Here is a 22,134-nt window from a genome sequence, read left to right on the forward strand (position 1 = left end):
TTTAACTGAATTACAAAGGAGTCTGGTATGTTGCTTTAAAATGGTAGAGTTGGGTGAGTTCATCATACTTTACTTATTAATGCCAAACACGAACAGCATATTAACTTTTTAGGGTGTGTTCAGGTGAGTTTGAATGAATGACTCCGACATGGCAGCTCAGAGCAGACATATCTGAAGTTAAAGTCCACTCTTACTTTTTTTTTCCATACAAATTTGTCCCTACTGCAGCTCCGTAGTCCCTTTCTGGAGCAGAAAACACTTGAGGAGTGCTGTGTGCAGCCAATCGTCATTACATTAAAGGCTGGAAGTAGGAGGCTGGACTTAGGAGTCAAAACATGGCGAAATAACAAGTTTCGCAGGTAGAAGCTACGCCGTACCTGGTACCATTGGACTGCAGTTTCGACCGAGCTGGACGCTGGAGGAGACGACAGTAGCCTTTAAGTTTAGCGAACGGATGGCTGCAGTCTTTGAAGTGTTACGGACCTAGAGCCTGCCTGTGTTTTCCTCCGGAAGGTTGGCAGTGCTAGGCGCGACTGTCAACACAGAAAAAATATGGACTGAGAGGGAAAGTTTATCCTGGGGAAAAAGCTTGCTAGCTCTGCTACGTTAGCTGCGGGTTGATTAAAGGCACACACCTGAGTCAGTACTCTGATTACTTTGCGGTCGGCTTGAAAAAGTGGGGTGTTTATTATTATCATTACTATTATTAGTCGTCGTATAAAGTTTGACACGAAGAAACAGTGGGAGCTACTTTTTTCCCCCCAGTCTTTTAAGTCAAATTGTTCGGCTTGGATTTAACTGCAGTATTCCGTTCATGCAAGGCAGCCAGCGCCAGTTTGACGTTCGGTTCTGGTGCGGACGGACCCGGACGCCATCACATCACATCACAGACGTTGCGTTCTTCTTAAAAAACAACCACTGCGTTGAACAAGCCCGCAAATTTCTTTTATATATTAATTGTCAGCACAATTAAATAGTGCTCTTCCGTCAAAATCGGGTAGGAGTTTTTTTTTCTTATTTTCTCTGCTTGCATAATTTTAACAGACATATTATTACTAGGGATGTTTTACAGCAGCAGAGACGCGGCGTCTTCTTGTCAAAATGAACGCAGTAAGGTGTTCAACAACACTGGAGGTGCGCTGCGTTTAAAACCAACCAGTTATTAGCTCTGTACTAATGGCCGGCTGAACTGGAACGGTGCCATTTTGTTAAAAAAAATCTTATTTTACATTCGTTGTGTTTCAATCAGAATTTCTAGCTGACATTTTTCTAAATCAGCTGCGGAAAACATTACAGCTCTCGGGCAGAGTTGACGTGAGCTAGCCTGCTGGGTGCGTCTGAAGCAGCCCCTGGGATGGACTTGCTATATTGAAGTGTTCCGCGTTGATATATAAAATCAGTTTTCCTGTATGATATCGATAGATTAGGCTCGTGGGCAGCCATTTATTTCTTCCTGTCAAAGTTATTCTTGTGTAATAAGTGGCTAACTTGTTAGCTAACGTCATAAGTTTGGCCAGCTATGTCTGAAAACGCCCCCACACGAAGCCTGGATGACATAGACCTCGCAGCTCTCAGGGTGAGTATTATTACTATCATTATTGCAATTATTGCAAGGTGCAGTAATTTAGCCTTGTTACAGTCGCAGCAGTCTCTTTAGATGTTATGTCATTTTTGAGTTTTCCTCTGACACAAGCACAATCATGTTGCACCCACGCAACAAACTTAAATCAAACCAACACCCCCCAACTCCCCCCGGGCTCTGTGTGCTGTGGGCAGCTGGGATGTTTACAACCACAAATCACTGCAAAATGTATCTTCTGATTTATCAAAATCTTATACTCTCTTATTCCATGCCTGCTTCCTAATACTTTAAACAATTTTCTATCGGTTTTTAAAGGCATGTTTTCTCTATAATCATCCAATCTTGAATCATATTGTCAAGGACATTGTAAGGATTTCAATTGATTTGAGAGTGAGATTTCTTTTTGTCTTTTTTTTTTTAAGTTGTATTTTTAGGCACTTTTCTTGTCCCAGGCAGACTTTTAGTGACAAATGCCATAAGTACCACCACATCCTTCTTTTCATGATAAACAACAACATTCTCTGGCTTGATATTTTACCACTGGCAGGGTTTCTTTAGTGACTTTACTAGCTTTTAGTTGTCTTTCTTTACTTTGCTTAATTTACGCATTTTTGGTAGGTTTGTGATAGAAATAAATCACTACAAAGTTTAATGCTAGCCTACTTTATCCATTCAAAAACTCATTTGATGTTCTCCTGAAACACCCATTTGTGTTCAAGCTAGCAGTTAATTTGAGTTGAAGTTAAATAATTTGGAGGCAGTAGTTTATTTCATTACTCCATCCACTTTGTGACATGCATCAAAACATACTCTAAAAATGATGTTTTACCCTCACCGTCTCTGGCATTTGGTACAGTGTTTTGAGATTTGAACGCCTCATCTTTGTTTGTCCACATGGACTGTTGCATTGAAACCAATTTTCAATGTTCAAAATAGCTGAATGTTAAGCTTTTGAAAAAGTAATAACCATGTTGAAAATGTATGTAATGTGCTTAGAATTCACATTCATGCAAAAAAAATAAAATAAAAATACTGATTTAAATGGGGTTTAGTGACTCTGATAAAGAGAAGTTAGAAATGCCCGTACTTTGTTGTTCACTATAAAAATAATATAGCTTTGCTACATTTTGCATAGAGGTATGTTTATTTTGTATGTGAAATGAGTCTAGAGACAGGTACACTGATATTGGCTTTAGGACGCCATGAAGCTGCAAATGTATGGACATTAGACAAAAGGTAGAGAATTACCAAATATGATACAGATCATATTTGACCTTCCTCTTTATTACTTTTCGGTGTTCTGCATCCCCAGATGCTTTTGTGTGAACAAAAGGATTCGTTCTAACATCCCTGCATGTCCATCGGAGTGATGCTGTTCTTCAAAAACAAATCCATTTAAAATCAAATCTCTTCCATTAACTGGTGCAAAGGCATCAAGTGACACTATATTCCACAAGATGCTAGCTAAACAGACAATTGGGGGAAAAAAAACGAGGTTCTTCCACACTGCTTCTTAGATCTAGAAATTAATTTCCTTTTATATATTACTATTGGTAGAAGATGTTTAGGTCCACTTGCTGCTTCAGTCACTAAAGTACTCCTTGAACTTTATCTGTTCTCTGTGCTTCCATTTTTATTGTAAGGTTTTATCACCAAATTCTACTTGGCCAGCAGCACCCACCAGAGACAAGTGTGAAAATGTTCTTGTGATTTTGGAAATTGACCATGTAATGGCGCCATGTAGAGTTGAATCAGAAACAAAAGTTAGGCAGTCTTCATGTTTATCATCAGTTGTATTTGTTGGTGCTTGGCTGCATTTCTTGGGTGTTGCCATCACCTGTTGATTAATGGAATACCATGCAATCTGCATTGTGTTCGAGCTTCGAGTCGGTTCTGCTCACTAGCATGATTACAGTTACTATTACAGTGACCTCAGTGGAGGAACATCCTGTAGTTAAAATATGTCAAATATCAACGAACGTCTCAGTGGCTCGATCATAGTATTTAAAAATATTAAATTATTTTTATGTAAAGACTTGCAGCACACATTCCGTAACAATTAATTTGAACAGGATTATTTATTTGATTTAATTTATCTGGAGATAGGTGTTTCCAGGTGACATCGTTGGTTACATTTTGAGGATTAGGAACTTCTGGACGAAAAGCTGAATTGGAGCATAAGTTTGATTCATTTTTGTTGCTAGAAATCTAGAAATACGTTCTTATGTTCTAGATTTAAGCACAATTTTTGACAATGTGATAACGGCTAATCAAAAAAAAAAAAAATCACACCTAACCTCAGAGAATTAAGCTTTAGAAAAATGAAAAAATATTATGCATTTGTTGTAATTAAGCACGTTTTCAGCCTTTGTGTTCAAGTCTAATGACTGGAGAATAGCTGTAACATTCTTTAGTCCTTATTTTTCTGGATAATCTGTAAAGATTTTCTGTTTGTTGTTTCTTTTCCTGAATGTCGGCTAAATGATCACCGTACAGGAAATTTGATATTTACTTCCTTTAGGAGCTTCATCCCCCTTCCAAATACTCTGATGCTAGCTTATCAAAGCTTTATGTTACAGCAGAATAAGCAGTTTAATTTTTCTCCATTATTTAAAAAATAAATAAACATATCATGTACCAGAAATAATGAGCATTTATCTGTAGCCACCCGAGCTGAACGCATTTCCCTCCCTTTTTCTTATTGTTGTGTTTCATTCTTTTTTCTTTTTCAAAGCTGATTTGCTCATGCTAATGTTTGAATATAAGTGTACCCTTCCCCTTCTCCTTCCCCTTCTTTCGGCTCATTCGTCTTATCCCACTCTCTGTGCCGGATGTGGGTGAAGCTACCACCTCTGCCTCATCGCCCACTCTGTCATTACATTATTCCCTTCCATACCATCATTCTCTTCCCTCCTGTTTTACGCCACATCTCTTCCTCTTTTATCTATTCATAAGATCCTTCAGAGTTTTTAACATTAGATGAGCTATCACCTTTAACACCCAATTCATGGTATTTTTTTTTCCTGGATGTTTCACAAAACTGTGATTTTGGTTTTTCATATCCGTCTCTGACCCTGAAGTGAAAATCTTCATTTAGGAGGTAGAAGACCCATGATTGGAGATGGATGAAAGCAGGATAGGTCATGGTGTACATTTTAAACCCAAGGCAGCAGTCTCACCACCCACACATCTTCTTAAAGCCATATTGAAATTACATGAAAGTGGAACTGCTTGTCATTTTCCCTTGTCTCTAGGGTGAGGGGGTTGCATAATTTAGTCAAAGCAACCTACTCGTTATTAGTGTCAGTGAGATCTGTGTGTACAATGCAGAAATTTACATGGATCAAATCTAGAAAAGGAAGAAAAATTGATCTGAGAATTTAGATTTGTGTCTCATGCACTATAAAAAGTTGAATGCACTGTGATTCTTTCCTTTTATATTTTTAAAAATGTATTTTCCTAATTCAAGTCTTATCAGTGGGAACGGAAAAGTTAGAGGATCTCTTTGCCGAAGAATGTTTAATTTTAATTGGCTTGAAATCACAGAGTAGATATCATTCCAGTTTATGCTATAAAAAGAGCTGCATGGTTAAGTGACGTATCTACGTCAAAGTTTACGGTAGTATTCACACTCACAGATTATAAAATCCATAAAACGTACTTATAAAACGTACTTATACTGTATCCAGTCATTTTTATGACTGGATACGGCATCCATATTGAAGCATTTATAAGAACAAGTGGAGTTTCTTTGACGATGACTCTTTATTTACTGAAGAAAACTTAGGTGTAACAAGGTAGCACACAACCTGTCAACATGTGAAGGACCTCTTAAAAAAACTAAATAAACATGGTTTACTCTAAGTTTATTTGTTTTAAGTGAACATTTTCTCTAGTATGTGAAACCAAAAGAGCAAACTCAGTTGACATTATTCGTACAGTGAGACTTTTTAATAATCTTTTTGTATTATGTTGTTTTTCTGATCCCAATGTGTCGTTTTCCCAAAGGATCCAGCAGGAATCTTTGAGCTGGTCGAGGTTGTCGGCAATGGGACGTATGGGCAAGTGTACAAGGTGAGCCATTGTGCATGTGAATTTACAAGCACCTCTGGTGTGAAAAGAGAAATAATCAGAGCAAGCACAAATATTTGTATTATTAATGGTCTTTCTAAAAATAAATGTATTTGGAACTTTTTTTAACAAAAACTTTACTCATTTAGGTTGATCAGAAAACTCTAGGAACTTAAATTGGCAATCTACGACTTTCCGTTTTTCTGGGGTATAAATAAGACGTTGCACAGAGACCCTTTTTTTTTTTTTTAACCCATTGATCACTAAGGCTAGAGGAGGATCTACAACCATCTACAGTAAATGAGATGGTAAAAAATTTTAAAAGACAAAGATCTCCAATTCTCGCTGTTGAAGAACAACAGAAGAGAGTAGCATTTTGGGGTTGCCAAGTCTCCGTCACAACTATTGGAGCCATGTCAGGGAAATGTGATTTTTGTGTTGCCATTAAAAGTTGAAATGTGGAGTTTTTGATTAACTCCACTTGGACTTTAACTGGAACTGGATGCTTTTAACAAATAGATGTAGTTTTCTTGGGAACAAAAACTCCTAAGTGAATCTGATTTTTAGCAAATGATTGGGGGAAAACCACTTACTTCCCCACTATTAATCATGGTGGAGGATCTGTGTGACTTTCTTTCTCTTCCAAAGTTCTTGGTCATTCACATTAGAGACGAATGAGGATTTTTAACCAATTGTTGTTTTTTTCAACCGATCCCTAATAAATACTGCCGATGTTTTTAAAGCCGATTCTTGAAGCTGATATTACTAATTTGCATGATAAAAATAATGCATTGATAACAAATGTTAAACAAGTCTCAATTTAAACAAAAAAAATATTTACATAACAAAGGATAGCAAAGGATATAGAACAGACACCACTGTTCCCTCAAACTGCAGATGCAGCTTACTGAAGATTGAAAAGTTACCTTTTACCCCCGTTGTTGTTGAAATTCAGTCTTATAACATTATCAGCCTCTTTCTGCCATGGAACGAGAGGCAATGCAAGCTGTCAGGTGATCTTAAGTAGTGATGCACTGATAAATTGGCCTTCATTACCTTAATTTTGGAAGGTTGGTGATCGGCCGGTACTTAAATGTGAAGCCAGTCTTATCCAGTGATCTTATCTTGGCAGCAGTCTAAAAATCCCCCTATATTCTCTTTTGCTCTCCTGTGAGAGAGGTTTGACTCACAGACCGACCCACCAGATCAGGTCTGCACGTCTGCTGTTTACAATCGTCTCCCCACGTTGCTAGTTAGCGTTTCAGTCAAAGCAATCGGCCAAAACCAGGATGGGCAGTTTAGACTTTTTAAAGATTGGCGATCAGCCAGAAAAATGCAACCGGTGCACCCCCGATCTCCAGGCACGACTGCAGAATGCGCTAATGGATCCAACTTGTTCTTTAACAGGGCCGTCATGTGAAGACGGGCCAACTGGCCGCCATCAAAGTGATGGATGTGACGGAGGAGGAAGAGGAAGAGATCAAAGCAGAAATCAACATGCTGAAGAAATACAGCCACCACCGCAACATAGCCACGTACTACGGTGCCTTCGTGAAGAAGAGCCCGCCAGGACACGACGATCAACTTTGGGTCTGTTTACGTTTGTATCTGGTCCAATGACATTATGAGAGCTTTTGTCATTAATCATGCTCTCGTTAAGCGTGTTTGCCTTTGAACAGCTGGTGATGGAGTTTTGTGGAGCCGGATCAGTGACTGACCTAGTGAAGAACACTAAAGGCAGCTCTCTGAAGGAGGACTGGATTGCTTACATCTGCAGAGAGATCTTAAGGGTGAGAAACTGTAGTTTTGACTGCCGGATCAATTATCTAGCAGCCTTTTCCTTCACTGACTGTGGTTGACTTCTTTGTTTGCAAACAGGGCCTTTCTCACCTCCATGCCCATAAAGTTATCCACAGAGACATCAAAGGCCAGAACGTGCTACTAACGGAGAATGCGGAGGTCAAACTAGGTACGCTGAAATAAAGATAAAGAGTTGGTTTTGCTTTAGTAGGTCTCACTGCACTGCTCTCAACCCTCTCAATGCAGTTGATTTTGGGGTGAGTGCCCAGCTGGACAGGACTGTGGGGCGGAGGAACACCTTCATCGGCACTCCTTACTGGATGGCGCCTGAGGTCATCGCCTGTGACGAGAATCCGGACTCCACATACGACTTTAGGGTAATCGCAGAAAGGCTGCGTTTATGATCTGTGCTTCCTTGCTGTGAAAATAAAACATTAACCAGAAGCACTATATGGCACTTATTTTACAGAGTGATATTTGGTCTTTGGGGATAACGGCCATCGAGATGGCAGAGGGAGCTCCTCGTAAGTGAATCTTCTTCATTGACTTTAATTTTTTTTTTTTCATTCTGCGTGCATCTATTCAGCATTTGATAATTTTTCATAATTTTTTCAAAGCCAGCTCTGAAGACCTCATGAATGAGTGCGTGTTGTGCTTGCGGCCTTGTTGTCTGTGTCTTCAGATGGACAGCTGACTCACTGTAATTTAGGTAGTGCAGTTGTGAGCTGGCAGTTGGCCTGTGGAGGCTGATGGCACAGATCTCTCTCTGGTTTATGAGGAGATCTCTCTGCTGGAAATCTGGTGCAGAACCAGAGATTGAGAGAATAGTGAAGTGAGGCTAAGACGCTTGGTGAAGAATGTTTGGGTTAAACGTGGTAGCTTGTTTTGCAACATTTGACCAATGGTTGCTTGTTTTCAGATGGATTTGTGTGAAGTTTTGTTTAATCTGGGCTTAAAGGGTTAACTGTTACCTTTGATTTTGTTTTGAAATGGAACAACTAATCTGCAAATCATAATAAATCTAACAGAAGACTGCTGTGGAAATCCGGGCTTGTCCGTTCCCATGCCGGGAATGGAATGTGTTGGGCATGGGATGATCTGATGGGCTGATGGCGTGATAACCCTCAGCAGACCCACTGCTGTTTTGGCTCAGTTACGGTTCTGAAACAATGGCTTTAAATTGTATCGCGCTACCAAATGATCACCAGCAGGAAAGTTGCTCTGATTCAGATTTTTACATCAGAGGGTAGAAAACACTTGAGTGTGTTGAGTGAGATTTTGGTTTTATGCCCCAAAAGTATTTATCTACAAAATAGTAGAAAACTTTTACATAGAATAAACACCTGCTACAGCTAAAGGTATACTTATAATTAACCTAATTTCTTGCCTTCCGCTATGCTTTCAGCAAAGTGCCCTGACAAGCTGCTGACGTTTGGATTAGTTGCCTCGGTAGACTGTTTATTAGACCTGGACCAGCAGCTGCAGCTAACATTTAGTTTAGTGTTACTTTGAGTTTTCATATTATACTGTTGGAAAATGTCTATAAATTATACTTGGCTTTTTTTGCCCAGGGCGCTAAAGGGAGTCGCCTCCATTAGCACAGCTGATTGACACCTTGCAGCTGAGAGGCAGTTGTGTATATATGTGGAGGATGGCAGTAGAAAAAACAGCATCCTTATCGTTTGATGTTAAGATTCTTCTTTTATAGTATTGGACACTGTTTTGACAGTGATAAAATATATATTATATTTTCACACCTTAAATCCTATTATCTTTGGGATTGCTACTTTAATTTTTTTCCCACTTTTGGTTCCATGATATCATTTAATATCATGGAATATTAAATGATTGTGAGTTTTTGACTGTATGCTGTCTGAGGAATACCATTTATTTCCTAAAAAAAAGACCTGGTTTTTCTCATTACTACTTTGTTTTTGATATTCTTATGAAAAGTTCTGTGGAAATAAAATGAACTTACTTAATTTTAAATAAACTTAAACCACGTGTTTGAAAGACTGTGTTTGGTTTTGGTGAATCTGAATTATTTAATGAAAACAAATTGCTATTTTATTTAACAAAATAAAATCTTAGGTCACCTGGTGATCACCAGTGAAAATCTGGGGACTGAAAACTTTGACACCTGGTGCATAACTTAAGAAATATATTGAGGGTGACAGAATTTCACAATTTCTGCCTCTTTGTTCTGGATAAACTGCTTAATTAGGGCTGCTCAAAGTCGTAAGCGTATGTAACATTGTTCCTGATGATAATAGGATTTGCAAAAAGGAATAAAATATTTGGGTCTACCATGTCAATGCTGGACTGCTTGGTTTTTATTTCAGTCACAAACCCCAGATCCTGATTTGACATTTATATATTGATTTGTTGAAATTCAACATATATTGAATTCTTAGCAACTGTAAATATTGTACCCACTTGTATTGTGATGAGGTCTTACTGACCATACTGGTGCTGTTAGATTTAATTAGAGGATTACTAAATGATCACAAAACCTAAATAAATACTACAGATTCCAAGTGTTTAGACATATGTAAGACATAAAGCAGTATTTTTTTTCCTAATTTGCTTTCTTTGTTTACATTATTGGTTAAATGCAGATTCCTCCGTTTTTGTTTTTCTTTGTAGCTGGATGCACCTTCATCACTTTAAGATGAAATTATTGACTTAGGAACCACTAAATTCTTCTTTTCTTTGCTTCCTTAAAAAACAGGTATTCTCTTGTGCTGTTGTGTGTTGAGGCACTTTGTTTACATGTGGCTGCTTCAATAAACGTGAATGACCAAGGAAGTCATGCAGACTTATGCCATCACGCTGCTGCTGCAGGATAATCTTAGTTTTATCTTTCTGAAAAGTGCTATTTCAGAGTTGCACTGACTTTTAGATATTTTCCTCTAAAGTTTATTTGTTATATTTCCTTTTGAGTATTGATGAGGGTGAAACGTCTAGTTGAGCTTCGAGTTTTTATGTCTTTATGGTGGATTTAGTCAGTGATACCAGTGTTAACTGGGCAGTACTCCACCTACAGGCCAATCTCACAAAAAAGTTTTTCTTTATGATTTCATTACTAGCATGTGGAATATTAGTAATGGAAAAAGTTATTACAGTAACTCCTGTAATGAGTTTTATTTGGCTGAATCTTAAATCCAAATTAAAGCTGAGAGTGTGCACTAAGCTATTTATTATAGTTATTTATGATAAATTCTGAATGTTTCTATGGTTTATGGAGACGCATGGCTCCGACAGACTGCTGCTATGAGTGACATGCAACAGGATATACAGGCCAACTGTCGAGCTGGTGTTTGGGTACAATTATAAATTATGGAACATGTACTTAGGCCATCACTCCAGTGGCTGAAGTAGGTTAAAATGGTCCCTTCTATGAAATTCTTTTTTTAATTATATGTGCTGAATCCATTTCCCAGCTTCTCACTTCATGCTTCAGTGTAAAAAGTTCGGCATTCGATCTTCAAAGTTCTCTTGCAAATATCTTTTGTTTTTTTGTGTTTGTGCTTGTAGCATAAATTTTCCTTTTCTAAAGATGGTGCACTGTTTCTTTTTTGCCGTTTTCGTACATTGCTGTAATTTAAGTCACATTATTGTGAAAGGTTTTGCTGATACCATAAAGAAATATACAAAATTATACTGAGTGAGGCTAGTGGTTACCGGAGATGCATTATCACAGCAATTCTCTATGATACTTATGCTGGGCGTGCAATTTATGTCCATTTTCAGCCAATTCGACCGACTCTCTGCCTAATTGTGTCGTGCATGGTGTAGTCTAATATACAGTGAGTAACAACAAACTGCACAAAAATCAAACCCGTTTGGTTGCCCTTTGTGATCGTATTGCACCGTTAAAGCAGCATCAGAGAGGCCAGACTGACCTGCACCTCTCAACCTGTCACTCAAAAAAAGAATGTAATCTAATGTAATAAGTATGTAGAGCAACATGGTAAATTTATATGACAATTCAAAGAAGACATGTACATAGTTTAAATATTGGAGTTTATAAACTTAAGATGGCTTCAAAGCCACTGATTGCTTTAAGACTCACTCATGTCTCTCGCATTCACATATGCATGTTTCTAAACACAAAACAAGTGCAGTAAAAGTATTTAGTTAACTGTAGCGAGGTCACAGTTTGAGCTGAATATGACAGAATATTCAGCTATTGTAGAATATCTCTTACTTGGAGAGGAGGAGGCAGAAATGACTGTGGTAGCACAGTTTACAGCTTCTTGCAAAAGTATTCATGCCCCACAAAGTTGTTGTTTTTGACATATTGCAACCATAGATTTTAATATATTTTACTAGGATTTTTCCAACAAGCTTAATAATCAATTAATGCATTATTAAGAAGCGGTTAAAAATATTGCTCAGATTTTGTTGATGCTACTGTGAATATACAGTTTTAAGGCTTAGTTTATTAGGCTATTGTCTCTCAGTTGAATTTAGGACTTTGATTGGACCAATCCAACACAAGACTCAGACCTCAGAAGGCAATTGGTTGCAGTGGATTTTATTTAGGGCTATCAGAGTAAAGGGAGTTAAATACAATGCACGCCATACGTTACTTTAGATTTTCATTTGTATATAAAATGTGGAAACCATGTTTCATTTTCTTTCAGCTTTACATGATGTGATATTCTGTATTGGTTTATAGTATAAAATAAATGGAACGTTTTGCTCAATAAATTTGGTGATGTTAATACTAGCTGTTTTTTAAACTGTTTTAGACAGAACTTATTTTTTCCCTAAAGTTGTCAATAAGATAATGTATTTTTTTTTTTTTTTTTTTTAGAATTACTTAAAATTTGAACTTTAAGTTGTAAATTATGTAACTTGTCTGAGCAGAAAGTGGCCAAAAAGTCCTAAAAAATTAGAATTTTTCTCATGGTTTGTATTAAAACTCCTTCAGCGCTTACATCTGTACTTGGATCATTTCCGCTGACAGGAAGTTGCAGCCAGTGGCTGATCCCTCCTTAAAAATTACACCTGAAGTTAGCTGGGATTCTTCTGGATTATCGTGGCCCTTCAAAAACCGAAAGGGGGAAAAAAAAAAATCTGATTGCCTTTGGCTGTGTCAGTCACGTTGCTTGTTTCTAAAAGACTGCATAATAAAAGCCTATTTACTGTGAAACTCTGAAGCTAACCAGTCAGGTTTAGCTGCCTACCTACACTGGGAACACAGTGACTCACAGTCCTTGCTCTTACATTCAGTGTAACGATAAGCCTGAGGCACCATGAAAGATTGGGTAACAACAGCTGTAACCTTGTTTCAGCGTAGAAAAATCACGTATAACGGTGTTTTAAGGTTATTTGCAAACCATGTAGAGTGAAAATAGTTTAACACAAAATGTATTTTGTTCTGTGTTCTCCTTTGTTCCTTCGCTCTCAGCATGGTTAACAGGGATTTAAGTCTTATAATCTTCTTTTTCTGTAGCTTTGTGTGACATGCACCCAATGAGGGCCCTCTTTCTGATTCCAAGGAACCCCCCTCCAAAGCTTAAGTCCAAGAAATGGTGAGTGTAAATCGCGTTTCTTTTCCAGATTCTGCAGAGGACTGCTTCTCCTTGCAAATATAACTGAGTGTTCAGATCTGCTTAGATAAAGTTGTGGTGGCATTAATGCGCGTAGTGGTTTCAGATTTCTTCACTGTGGAGTTATTTGTTTCAAGTCTTTGAACTGAAATTAATCCAACATATAAAGTAAATTGTAATGATGGGAAAGCGGAGACAGCGGTATAGAATGACAATATAATAAAAGGCAGTCCTGCCTTGCAATCACTTAGCAACACAACAGATAATTGGCTAAAACTCATTAGAAGAGAAGGGCATTAAATGTAAATGATGCTGAGTTGTACAACAAACGCTGCATAATTTGCAGAATGTCTTTCGAGATAAACGAGCATAAGAAGGTGCAGAGATATTTAAGACTTAATTTCTCATTGTTCGTCCAATCCTGTGTGTTTGCCTCTCTTATTTCGCTCTTTCTTTTCAGCAAGGGAACCGTGTTCCCACATGAGCCAGACTCCAGTGTTTCCTCCTCTGTTCTGATCAACTAAAACATATTAGGATGCCGTGGCTATTGGGTTGTGAATATTTCAGAGTATTTGTTTGATTAGTCCCACTAAATGTAAAATAGGCCTGCTAATTGTTTGGCAAGAAACAAAAAGCTTCAAGTATTTAAATACCCAAACAGAACTCCAAAGTGTACATTTCTCATTCCATATGTCACATTTCCATCCTATAATGCCTACATCCAACACGTGGAAAGACTAATTACATAAACACAGTATGTATAAATAGAAGTGGTGCAAACACAGAGACGTTTCTATGAACTTCTCTGTCACAATCTATGAATATTGATATTCTTACCAGGTTGCAGCTCTTAGTTGTTTTTTTCATATTGGCAACATTTTCACCCTGAGTTGTAAATTGCAACCACTTGATCTCTTGTATGTTCAAAGGTCATACGCCATTTTCCAACCTTTCCTTCTCAGTTGTGCTCAGGCTTGTACATCAGAGTAATTAAATAGTTCCAGGAAGGAGGCGCAAATCAGGAGAAATGTTTGGGATCAGTAATTTGGAGAGATGACAAATGGAGAAATTTGAAAGAAGTTTGGACTGAGCCCAGGTTCCCTGTTATTCAGAACCATCTGGTAGCATGTTACCAAAACATTGTAGTAGCATTCACATGCATAATTTATTCTCTGGTTTTCTTATTGTTGGATAATCAGTACAGTCATAGGTCTGCATGTTTCCACCAGAATAGCCTACTTAATGTAAACTGTAAATGTGTACATTAGGAAATAATACACTGGTTGTGTAAATTAACTTTTCTCCACTTGATGTCTTACTCCAGAGGGCTTAGCTGCATTATATGATGTTAATCTGAGGACACTGACTTTTGAGTTTTGGCCTTAAAAGTAACGTCAAGTTGAGAACTACAGATGTAATGGATGGAAATTGAGCTAAAGTAGCGCTATATAATCAGACTGCACAATCTGTCAAACACACACTCCATCACTTGGATCATATCTGATCCAAGTGATGAAAATTATGCAGCTACATCTAATTATCAAGGCTAAATTTGCAGTAGAAGTGGTTATTAGCTTAATGGGATTTACAGACTTCAGTAGATTCTCTGTACTGAAAGTGGGCACAAAGTAAAACTACACAGTAAAAGAAGATGTAATGCTAACATAAATTAGCTCTGGTTGCCTTGGTGGTCTGGCTGTTAACTCCCTGCGTCATCTTTCCTAACATCTACATATTTCTGTTAAGAAGTCTGAGTCCTACATAAAACAATTAGACTTTGCAGAACCAATTGATACATCATCCATAAATGGCATTAATTTTCCATTTTTAAGAGAAGCAATAGATAATTTTAAAATTATCTATTGCTTCTGTTTCATTTCTGATTTTTTTTTTTTGATTTATGTTTTAAACTTTCAATATTTGTTTAATGGACCTAAGATATATTTGCCCCTTTAGTGTGCTTCTGCAAAGCAAAAAAAATTTTTTTTTACTTTTCCAAAAGGAGTTTCCAGAGCTCACGCGCATTCCTAGACGATCCAACAGTCACCTTTTAGTTCAAAGAGCAGTATTCTGGTTATTCCATACCTTCCTCGTCCCCAAAAGGATTGTCATTCTTTGATCTTGTCCTCCTAGGTCAAAGAAGTTTATTGACTTTATAGAAGGCTGTCTCGTCAAGACGTACCACAGCCGGCCCAGCACAGAGCAGCTGCTCAAGCATTCGTTCATCAGAGACCAGCCCACAGAACGTCAGGTCCGAATTCAGCTCAAAGACCACATTGACCGCACGCGCAAAAAGAGGGGAGAGAAAGGTAAAGAGAAGAGACTGGAGGATCTTAAAGTGCATCTTAGATTGCTTTTCAGAAGCAATTTTTGCTTCAGAAATAATTTGTCTTTATTGTTGATCTCTCTGCAGAAGAGACAGAGTATGAGTACAGCGGTAGCGACGAGGAGGATGAAAACCGTGGAGACGATAGAGAATCAAGGTAATTGACTTGATCATTTCTGCTCAAGTCTGCCAGTCTGAGTTTTGCAAATGTTCTCCATACATAATTTTAATTTTGATCATCAGTTCCATCCTCAACGTGCCTGGCGAGTCCACCCTGAGGCGGGACTTCCAGCGGCTGCAGCAGGAGAACAAGGAGCGCACGGAGGCCCTCAAGAGGCAGCAAGCCCAACTGGCCGCCCAGCGCCGAGATCCCGAGGAGCACAAGAGGCAGCTGCTGCACGACCGACAGAAACGCATCGAAGAGCAGAAGGAACAACGGCGCCGACTCGAAGAGGTACTGTTCAACTTTGTATCTCTAGTGTTTCACTAAATCGTATTCTGTTCTGAGATGATTCCTGTGGCTTCTTACTATGAACCCACTTGTTTAGAGTCGTCTTTGAGTAGTTGGTCAACATACAAGGTGTATTTGCTTGTAATGTCTGTTACATGCTTCATAATTGTATGATGTTTGGTGATGTAAAACACTTTGAACTGCCTTGTTGCCGAAAATGTGCTATACAGATGAACTTTGACCTTTGTCAGCAAAACTATCAGAATATTTCTGTGCATTACTGAGATTTGAGAAAATATACATTGATTGTAGAAAAATCTAATCAGGCAGCTATTCAGAGGGTCTCTGCGTGCTAAAATTAATTTTACAAAAATGTACTTAATTAATTAATAACACGAGGTTCAACAGTATATCTGCATTTGCTGTATTTGCTACTCACTTATTTTCTTGGCTTTTTATCAGAGCTCACCAAGACATCAGCATCGTTTGCCAACACTTTTTTTATTTATATATGGTTGCCATTAATAATTTACTGTCAGTAGAAATAACATCACTGGTCAAGCTGAAGACACTTTAACTAATCTACCTTTTAAAAGTCAATAAAGCCTCCATGATTAAATTACTAGTCAAGTATAACTTTGTTTTAAAATGTTGACATGTTAATAATCCATAAAGAGCTCTGACCAAGTATTATAGTTTATCTAATGTTCTAATTTCATTTGTGTTTTTATTAACTGTAAGCTATAATAATGAAGATGAGAAACAAATGCTTGAAATGCATAATTTTTAATTTATCAGGAGATTATTCATTTATTCACATTACATGCATTTGTGAAACTTAAATAATTTCTCTGATTTTTTAAAAGTAAACATAAACCACCATGCATGCATGACAGGAAAGAGGGGAAAAATGAATACAAATTAATAAAATAAAAATAAAATAAAAAATATACATAGTAAGTGGGCAGCGTTGGGGAGCAAAAGGTAATATTATTTTACTTTTTTAACTTAGTCACGTGATGGATGCATAGGTTTTTTTTTAATGAATGCTGATTCATTTTTAAATTATTCAAATAAAATGTATTCTAAGTTACTGTGATGCACGTGTAAAGCTATGAGCAGCAAGGAGGCATGTCAAAGGTCAGTGCAATAAAGAACAAATCATGTGGTTTTACTAAAAGACGTTTGTAAAGGTGAGTCAGTTCTCCTATTCATTTTTCCTCCAACTCTTTACAGTAGAGATTTTTTTTTCCCCTAAGCAGTCCAATTCATCTGTGCAAGCATAACCCCTCTGCTCATTTCTCTCCTTCCTGTCGCCTCTCTCCCAGCAACAGAGAAAAGAGCGAGAGATGGTGAGGCAGCAAGAAAAAGGCCCCCACCGGAGACTCGACGATATGAGACGGGAGGAAGACAGGAGGCTGGCAGAGAGGGAGCAGGTAACCAACCGCAGCAGAAGCAGAGCTGCGCCCGGCCAATCAGGAGAGGGGTGGGCGTGTCTGCCGGCGGCGCTGCGCTAGTTGCACTGGTGGTGAAATTCCGTGAGAGGGTTGCCATAGCAGCAGGGATCTAAATTAGTGTATTTACTCAGAGATGAGATTTCTGTGGGTGAGCTCTCTGCGTCTCTCCATTTCCAGTCTATCCTCGGCGGCATCAGAGTCTGGCATCAGAGCAAGATCATCCTTTAGTGTTGCAAACTTCACCAAATTCACACTGACCTCCTAAATATCTGAATGATTTATCGCCTTGTGGCTTATCACGTTGTATGTGTAGTGCTCATAATTATACATTTGATATAATCTGTATCTTTTATCCACAAAGCCTCAGCAGCAGCAGCAGCAGCAGCTTTCCTGCTAAAATAATCAGCAGGATCTTTGACTTTTATCAAAACATCTCTTGCTTTTTGCTTGCTGGAATGATATTGCGTAACCTTCTATCTGTGTTTATCTTCCATTCCTCTCCCACATCATTTCCTTCTCTTGTGCCACCACCTTTCCTCTGTGCCCTCTTACCTCGCTGCAGGAGTTTATCAGGCACAAGTTAGAAGAAGAGCAGCGGCAGCTAGAAATCCTTCAGCAGCAGTTGCTTCAGGAGCAGGCGCTGCTTATGGTAACTAGTCCTTACCAATGCTTAATCACTTCCTCATTTGCTTCTATATTACTTCAACTTATTAAAACTTAAATGAACTTCTGTGTTGGTGTGGTTTGCTTCCATTTATGTCAAAACTGCTGTCTATTTCAAAAAGACTTTTGAAATAGCAGTTTTGCTGTCTATTTCAAAAGACAGCAAATTTTCTGAAGAGGTTTGTCCATTTTCGGTTATTAAGTATCTTTTGCTTCATTTAGAAGTGCTACCGTCTCTGCATCTCTGTCTTCAGATTGCTGTTGTGGTGCGTAGGAGTTGCTGTCATTAAAAATGAATCTTTGTTTCAGTTTAGAAAGAACATTAGTCAAAAGCGACAGTACGCATGTGGCTGATGCATATCAAGTTGTACCGGAAATTATTGAGTCCTCCACTACAAAACAAGCAATAATCTAAACATTTCAGGTGCTTTTGCAGCAAATGGATCACAGAAGAACAACTTGGTCATTAAATTACCAGAATTTAATCTAAATTCAACACACTGCAGGGCTGATTGGAGATAGTACAGTCCCAAAACGATTCATTCTCTGGAACAGACATCAGCTGTGTGTTTAGGCACAGCCTGACGGTGGCTCCATGATGCTGTGGGACAGCTTTGCTACATCTGGCACAGGAAATAGTCTAGAAATGTAATCTACTCTTTAAAGGAGTCCAAAGTTTAGCTGTCATTAGACATTTAAAATTTTTTTTCTGAAGTATCTGCGATACTCATGCTGAAATAATCAATTGAAAACAAGAAGCACACTTTACACAAATAAAGTGAATATATGAATATTATGATTCCCAAAACAAGCCTGTGCATACTACCTTATGTAAGAATATAAATGTGTCCTGTACTTTTAGAGTTCCTTGATGAGGCAACAAAAGCAGTTGGAGAATTTCAATGTCTCAACTTTACAGTGCTCATTTTCACCCAAAGCTCTGGAGCTTTTATATTTCTGTTGTTGCTTTTAGCTATCAAACTAGCTTCCAACTCGCGATAAGTTAATGGACTCTCACAAACATTACCAACAGATACTGTAATTCATATCGCAAAATGGGAGCCATCATATTCCTGATTTGCAAAACGTTGGCCTTTGTTTCAGTTTGGTGAAAGCTCGAGGTTTGCATGTATGTAGTTCGAAGTATGCCTCGTCTTCACTGCTATGCCTCGCCTTCCTCAGGAGTATAAGCGAAAGCAGCTGGAGGAGCAGCGGCAGTCGGAGCGGCTGCAGAGGCAGCTGCAGCAGGAGCATGCCTACCTGGTGTCTCTGCAGCAGCAGCAGGAAAAGAAGCCCCAGCTTTATCACTATAACAAAAACCTGGAGCCCAACAACAAACCCACCTGGGCCCGAGAGGTTGGGGCGTCTGTTTTTTTTTAAGTGTTAGCATGCCGCCGGAAAAGACTCTGTTCTCCAAGTCAAATCTCTCGTTTTCTTTACTCCAGGTGGAGGAGCGAAGTAAACTAAACAGACAAGGGTCACCGAAAATCTGCACCACCGTCTCTGACACTGCCATCCAGTCGCGCTCGGACTCCATCAGCCAGTCGGGAATGGTTCAGTCTGCACAAACGCCTCCGATGCAGAGGCCAGTTGAACCCCAAGGTGGTCAAGGAAAGGTGTGTGGCTTAAATATGTGGTTTAAGAAAACCTCGCAGAAGAACTAATATTTCTCAGGCTCGACTGCCTTATGCTTGATATCTGAGCTGCTTTATTCATGCTTTTCTGTCTTTACTCTCTTTTTCTCTTCACATCTTTCTGTTTTCCCATTAAAACTTGATACTTTCTACCAACCTCGTCTATGCACTTCTCTTCACTTTGACCTACATCTTGGACTATCTTGGGTGCTGCTCCTTGCATTTGGCTGCTGCTCCCGCCTGGCGTTCTGCTGCTCCTGCCCTCTGCAGTTCCAGATGGCTCACTTGGTTCCACTGAAGCCGTACGCTGCCCCTGTCCCTCGCTCTCAGTCCCTCTGTGACCAGCCAACTAAGAACATGTCCGCCTTCCCCACCCAGGACCCCTCCCTTGCCCCCACGCCCCGCCCCATCCACTCCAGAGAGCTTGTACGTCAGAACTCTGATCCCACTTCTGAAACCCCGGGGCCGCAGTTGCATCAGATCAGGGAGGATCGCGGCCCCTGGATTCGGCTGCCAGATGTAGAGCTCCCACCCAAGGTAAAATCCAATACCTGAACTTCATCTAGCTTTGGAGAATCAAACAGAATATATTAAAAACTCCAAAGGTCTCTTTTTAAACTTTGTTTTTTTTTGTTTTGGGAAACTAAAAACACATCTTGCTGTTGCTGTCAGATTCCTCAGAGAACTGCGTCCATTGCCACGGCTCTTAACACCAACCTTACCTCTGGGATTAGGCATCCAGTAAGAGCCAGGTACTGATGACAATATATGTATTTTTTATTTATTTTTTTTGCAAATTAGATCATTGTAATCTACGGTTAGAGTTATTAACTTTAGATTACCTTCATGGCAGCAATCCAGATCTCAGCCGCAATGATCGCTGGGAGAGAGGAGACAGTATGAGCATCATATCTGGTCTTCCCCAAACTGGCTCTCTAGAGAGGCACCGCATCCTCAGTGAGTCCCCAGTGCTGCAAACGTGGCCGACCACCAATAAGTTTTATCACATAAAATCTTAATAAAATACACTGAAGTTTTGCATGAGAAAATGTGAAACAGTTGAAGTTGCATGGATGCAGGTTTGCGAGGGACCCTGACGCCTCTATATTCCTCGTCAGGTACCTCCAAAATGGATTCACCAATACTCTCCCATGAAAGTCGCCACAAGCCGGGGGAATCCCGTACATCCTCTCGTCCTGGGCGACCTGCTGTACGTCTTCTTTTTGTTTTGTTTGCTCTTCAGCTGCATCACATTAACTATTTTTCAAATTACTTGCTTATGAAACTGTGTTGATTGTTTAACACAACTGTGCTAAACTAGGGTTGTAACGGCACATGGTAGCAAAACGGTTAGCTTCAAGCAAGCAAAGCAAAAAGTGGCCTTTGCAACTGACTGGAAATGTGTTTTTTGAACTGGTAACTTGAGAAGATCGATGTTGTTTATATGTTTTTTAATGAAACTCCTTAAGGAATTTAAATACTTTTTTATTCTCGAATATAATGGACAAAATAGCTCAGCTGTTCAGACATCACCTCTGGTCAGAGGCCCAGTCAGGACAGTAGCAGCGTGTTGTGGCTGTTGTGCAGCATTTGATTCTGGTTGGGCAGCTAGATTTTATCTTTAGCACATTTTTTTCATGTTTCAGTGAAATTTACCTTCAGATGAGTAAATCATTGAAGTGCCGAATGAGCGATGCGTCTTATTCCTGTTGAAAAATCCGGACCCTGACAAACTTTTGCTCCAGTTTATTTTTCTCTCTACATTGAAGCTGCATGAGGAACCTTAACGTTACCACGTGGTAGAGCTTAGGGACAGCTGGAAGTCCTCTGTTTAATGTTGGTGTCACTTTTTATACAACAATGCACTGCGTGCTTAGTTCACCTCAAACATTCTGCATGTGTGGAGGTATAAAGCGGCGTTGTCTTTGTTCGGTAGGCGTGTGTTGTACGCGATATTTCCAGTAGGAATGCCCGTACCGTTACACTCCTAATGTTAATGCAACTGAAAGACCGCTGCCATTGACGAGCAGTCACAACACAAAGTTAGACATTTTACTTGTATTGGAAATTCACCAGTTGCTTAAAGTAAGTCTAAGGGAAACTCACAATTAAAAATGCCCTTTCAGGCACAAACTGCCATTAATTTAACCCCAGTGCTAGTCTTAAACGGTTGCTAATGCTTTGATGTAACATTTAAGTCTAGGAACACGTGTACACTCATGTGTTTCGGCAAATGTTAAAAATATTAAGCATCTCTTCCAACTTTTCTCCTGCATGGTTTTCTCAGGTTCATCTTATGCTGCATCTGATCAACTGTAGTTTGTGCTACATGAATATAAAGCTAACCACGTGTACATTGACATACAGTTTTTATTTCTGGAAATCCAGCTATACACTCTACATGCAGTGTGACATTCCTGTTGGGTGGAAGAACATGCTTTGAAGGACAGCGTTACAGAACGTACTTTGTGTAATACTGTCTGAATGAATCAATGCTTTAGCATTCTCAGACTGATGAAGCCAACAGTGAGGACCATGAGAGAAAGGAGTGCTTACTTTTACACAGTGGACACCTTTGCTCTCACATTT

At 39.0% G+C, this 22,134-nt stretch overlaps 1 protein-coding gene across 7 annotated transcripts in view; it reads left to right on the plus strand.

Moving 5' to 3' along the window:
* Positions 1-224: 224 nt before the first annotated feature.
* The window catches only part of mink1 (misshapen-like kinase 1), a 34,293-nt gene continuing 12,383 nt past the window's right edge, over positions 225-22,134 (plus strand). The window contains exons 1-19 of one of the 7 annotated variants that reach the window (XM_088012559.1): positions 225-1,576; positions 5,591-5,656; positions 7,061-7,243; positions 7,333-7,443; positions 7,532-7,622; positions 7,700-7,830; positions 7,923-7,977; positions 12,918-12,996; positions 15,148-15,323; positions 15,428-15,497; positions 15,584-15,794; positions 17,120-17,227; positions 17,811-17,897; positions 19,094-19,267; positions 19,357-19,527; positions 19,816-20,082; positions 20,218-20,297; positions 20,399-20,502; positions 20,664-20,755. In XM_088012559.1, the coding sequence (XP_087868685.1) occupies positions 1,520-1,576; positions 5,591-5,656; positions 7,061-7,243; positions 7,333-7,443; positions 7,532-7,622; positions 7,700-7,830; positions 7,923-7,977; positions 12,918-12,996; positions 15,148-15,323; positions 15,428-15,497; positions 15,584-15,794; positions 17,120-17,227; positions 17,811-17,897; positions 19,094-19,267; positions 19,357-19,527; positions 19,816-20,082; positions 20,218-20,297; positions 20,399-20,502; positions 20,664-20,755 (2,313 nt within the window). In that variant the 5' untranslated portion in view covers positions 225-1,519. The remainder of the gene's footprint in view (positions 1,577-5,590; positions 5,657-7,060; positions 7,244-7,332; positions 7,444-7,531; positions 7,623-7,699; positions 7,831-7,922; positions 7,978-12,917; positions 12,997-15,147; positions 15,324-15,427; positions 15,498-15,583; positions 15,795-17,119; positions 17,228-17,810; positions 17,898-19,093; positions 19,268-19,356; positions 19,528-19,815; positions 20,083-20,217; positions 20,298-20,398; positions 20,503-20,663; positions 20,756-22,134) is intronic. The other 6 variants (XM_088012561.1, XM_014969188.2, XM_088012560.1 and 3 more) reach the window with 6 other exon arrangements.

This window comes from Poecilia mexicana, unplaced genomic scaffold, assembly GCF_051168715.1.
Source record: "Poecilia mexicana isolate PSO_F unplaced genomic scaffold, ASM5116871v1 scaffold_14, whole genome shotgun sequence".
Lineage (NCBI taxonomy): Eukaryota > Metazoa > Chordata > Actinopteri > Cyprinodontiformes > Poeciliidae > Poecilia > Poecilia mexicana.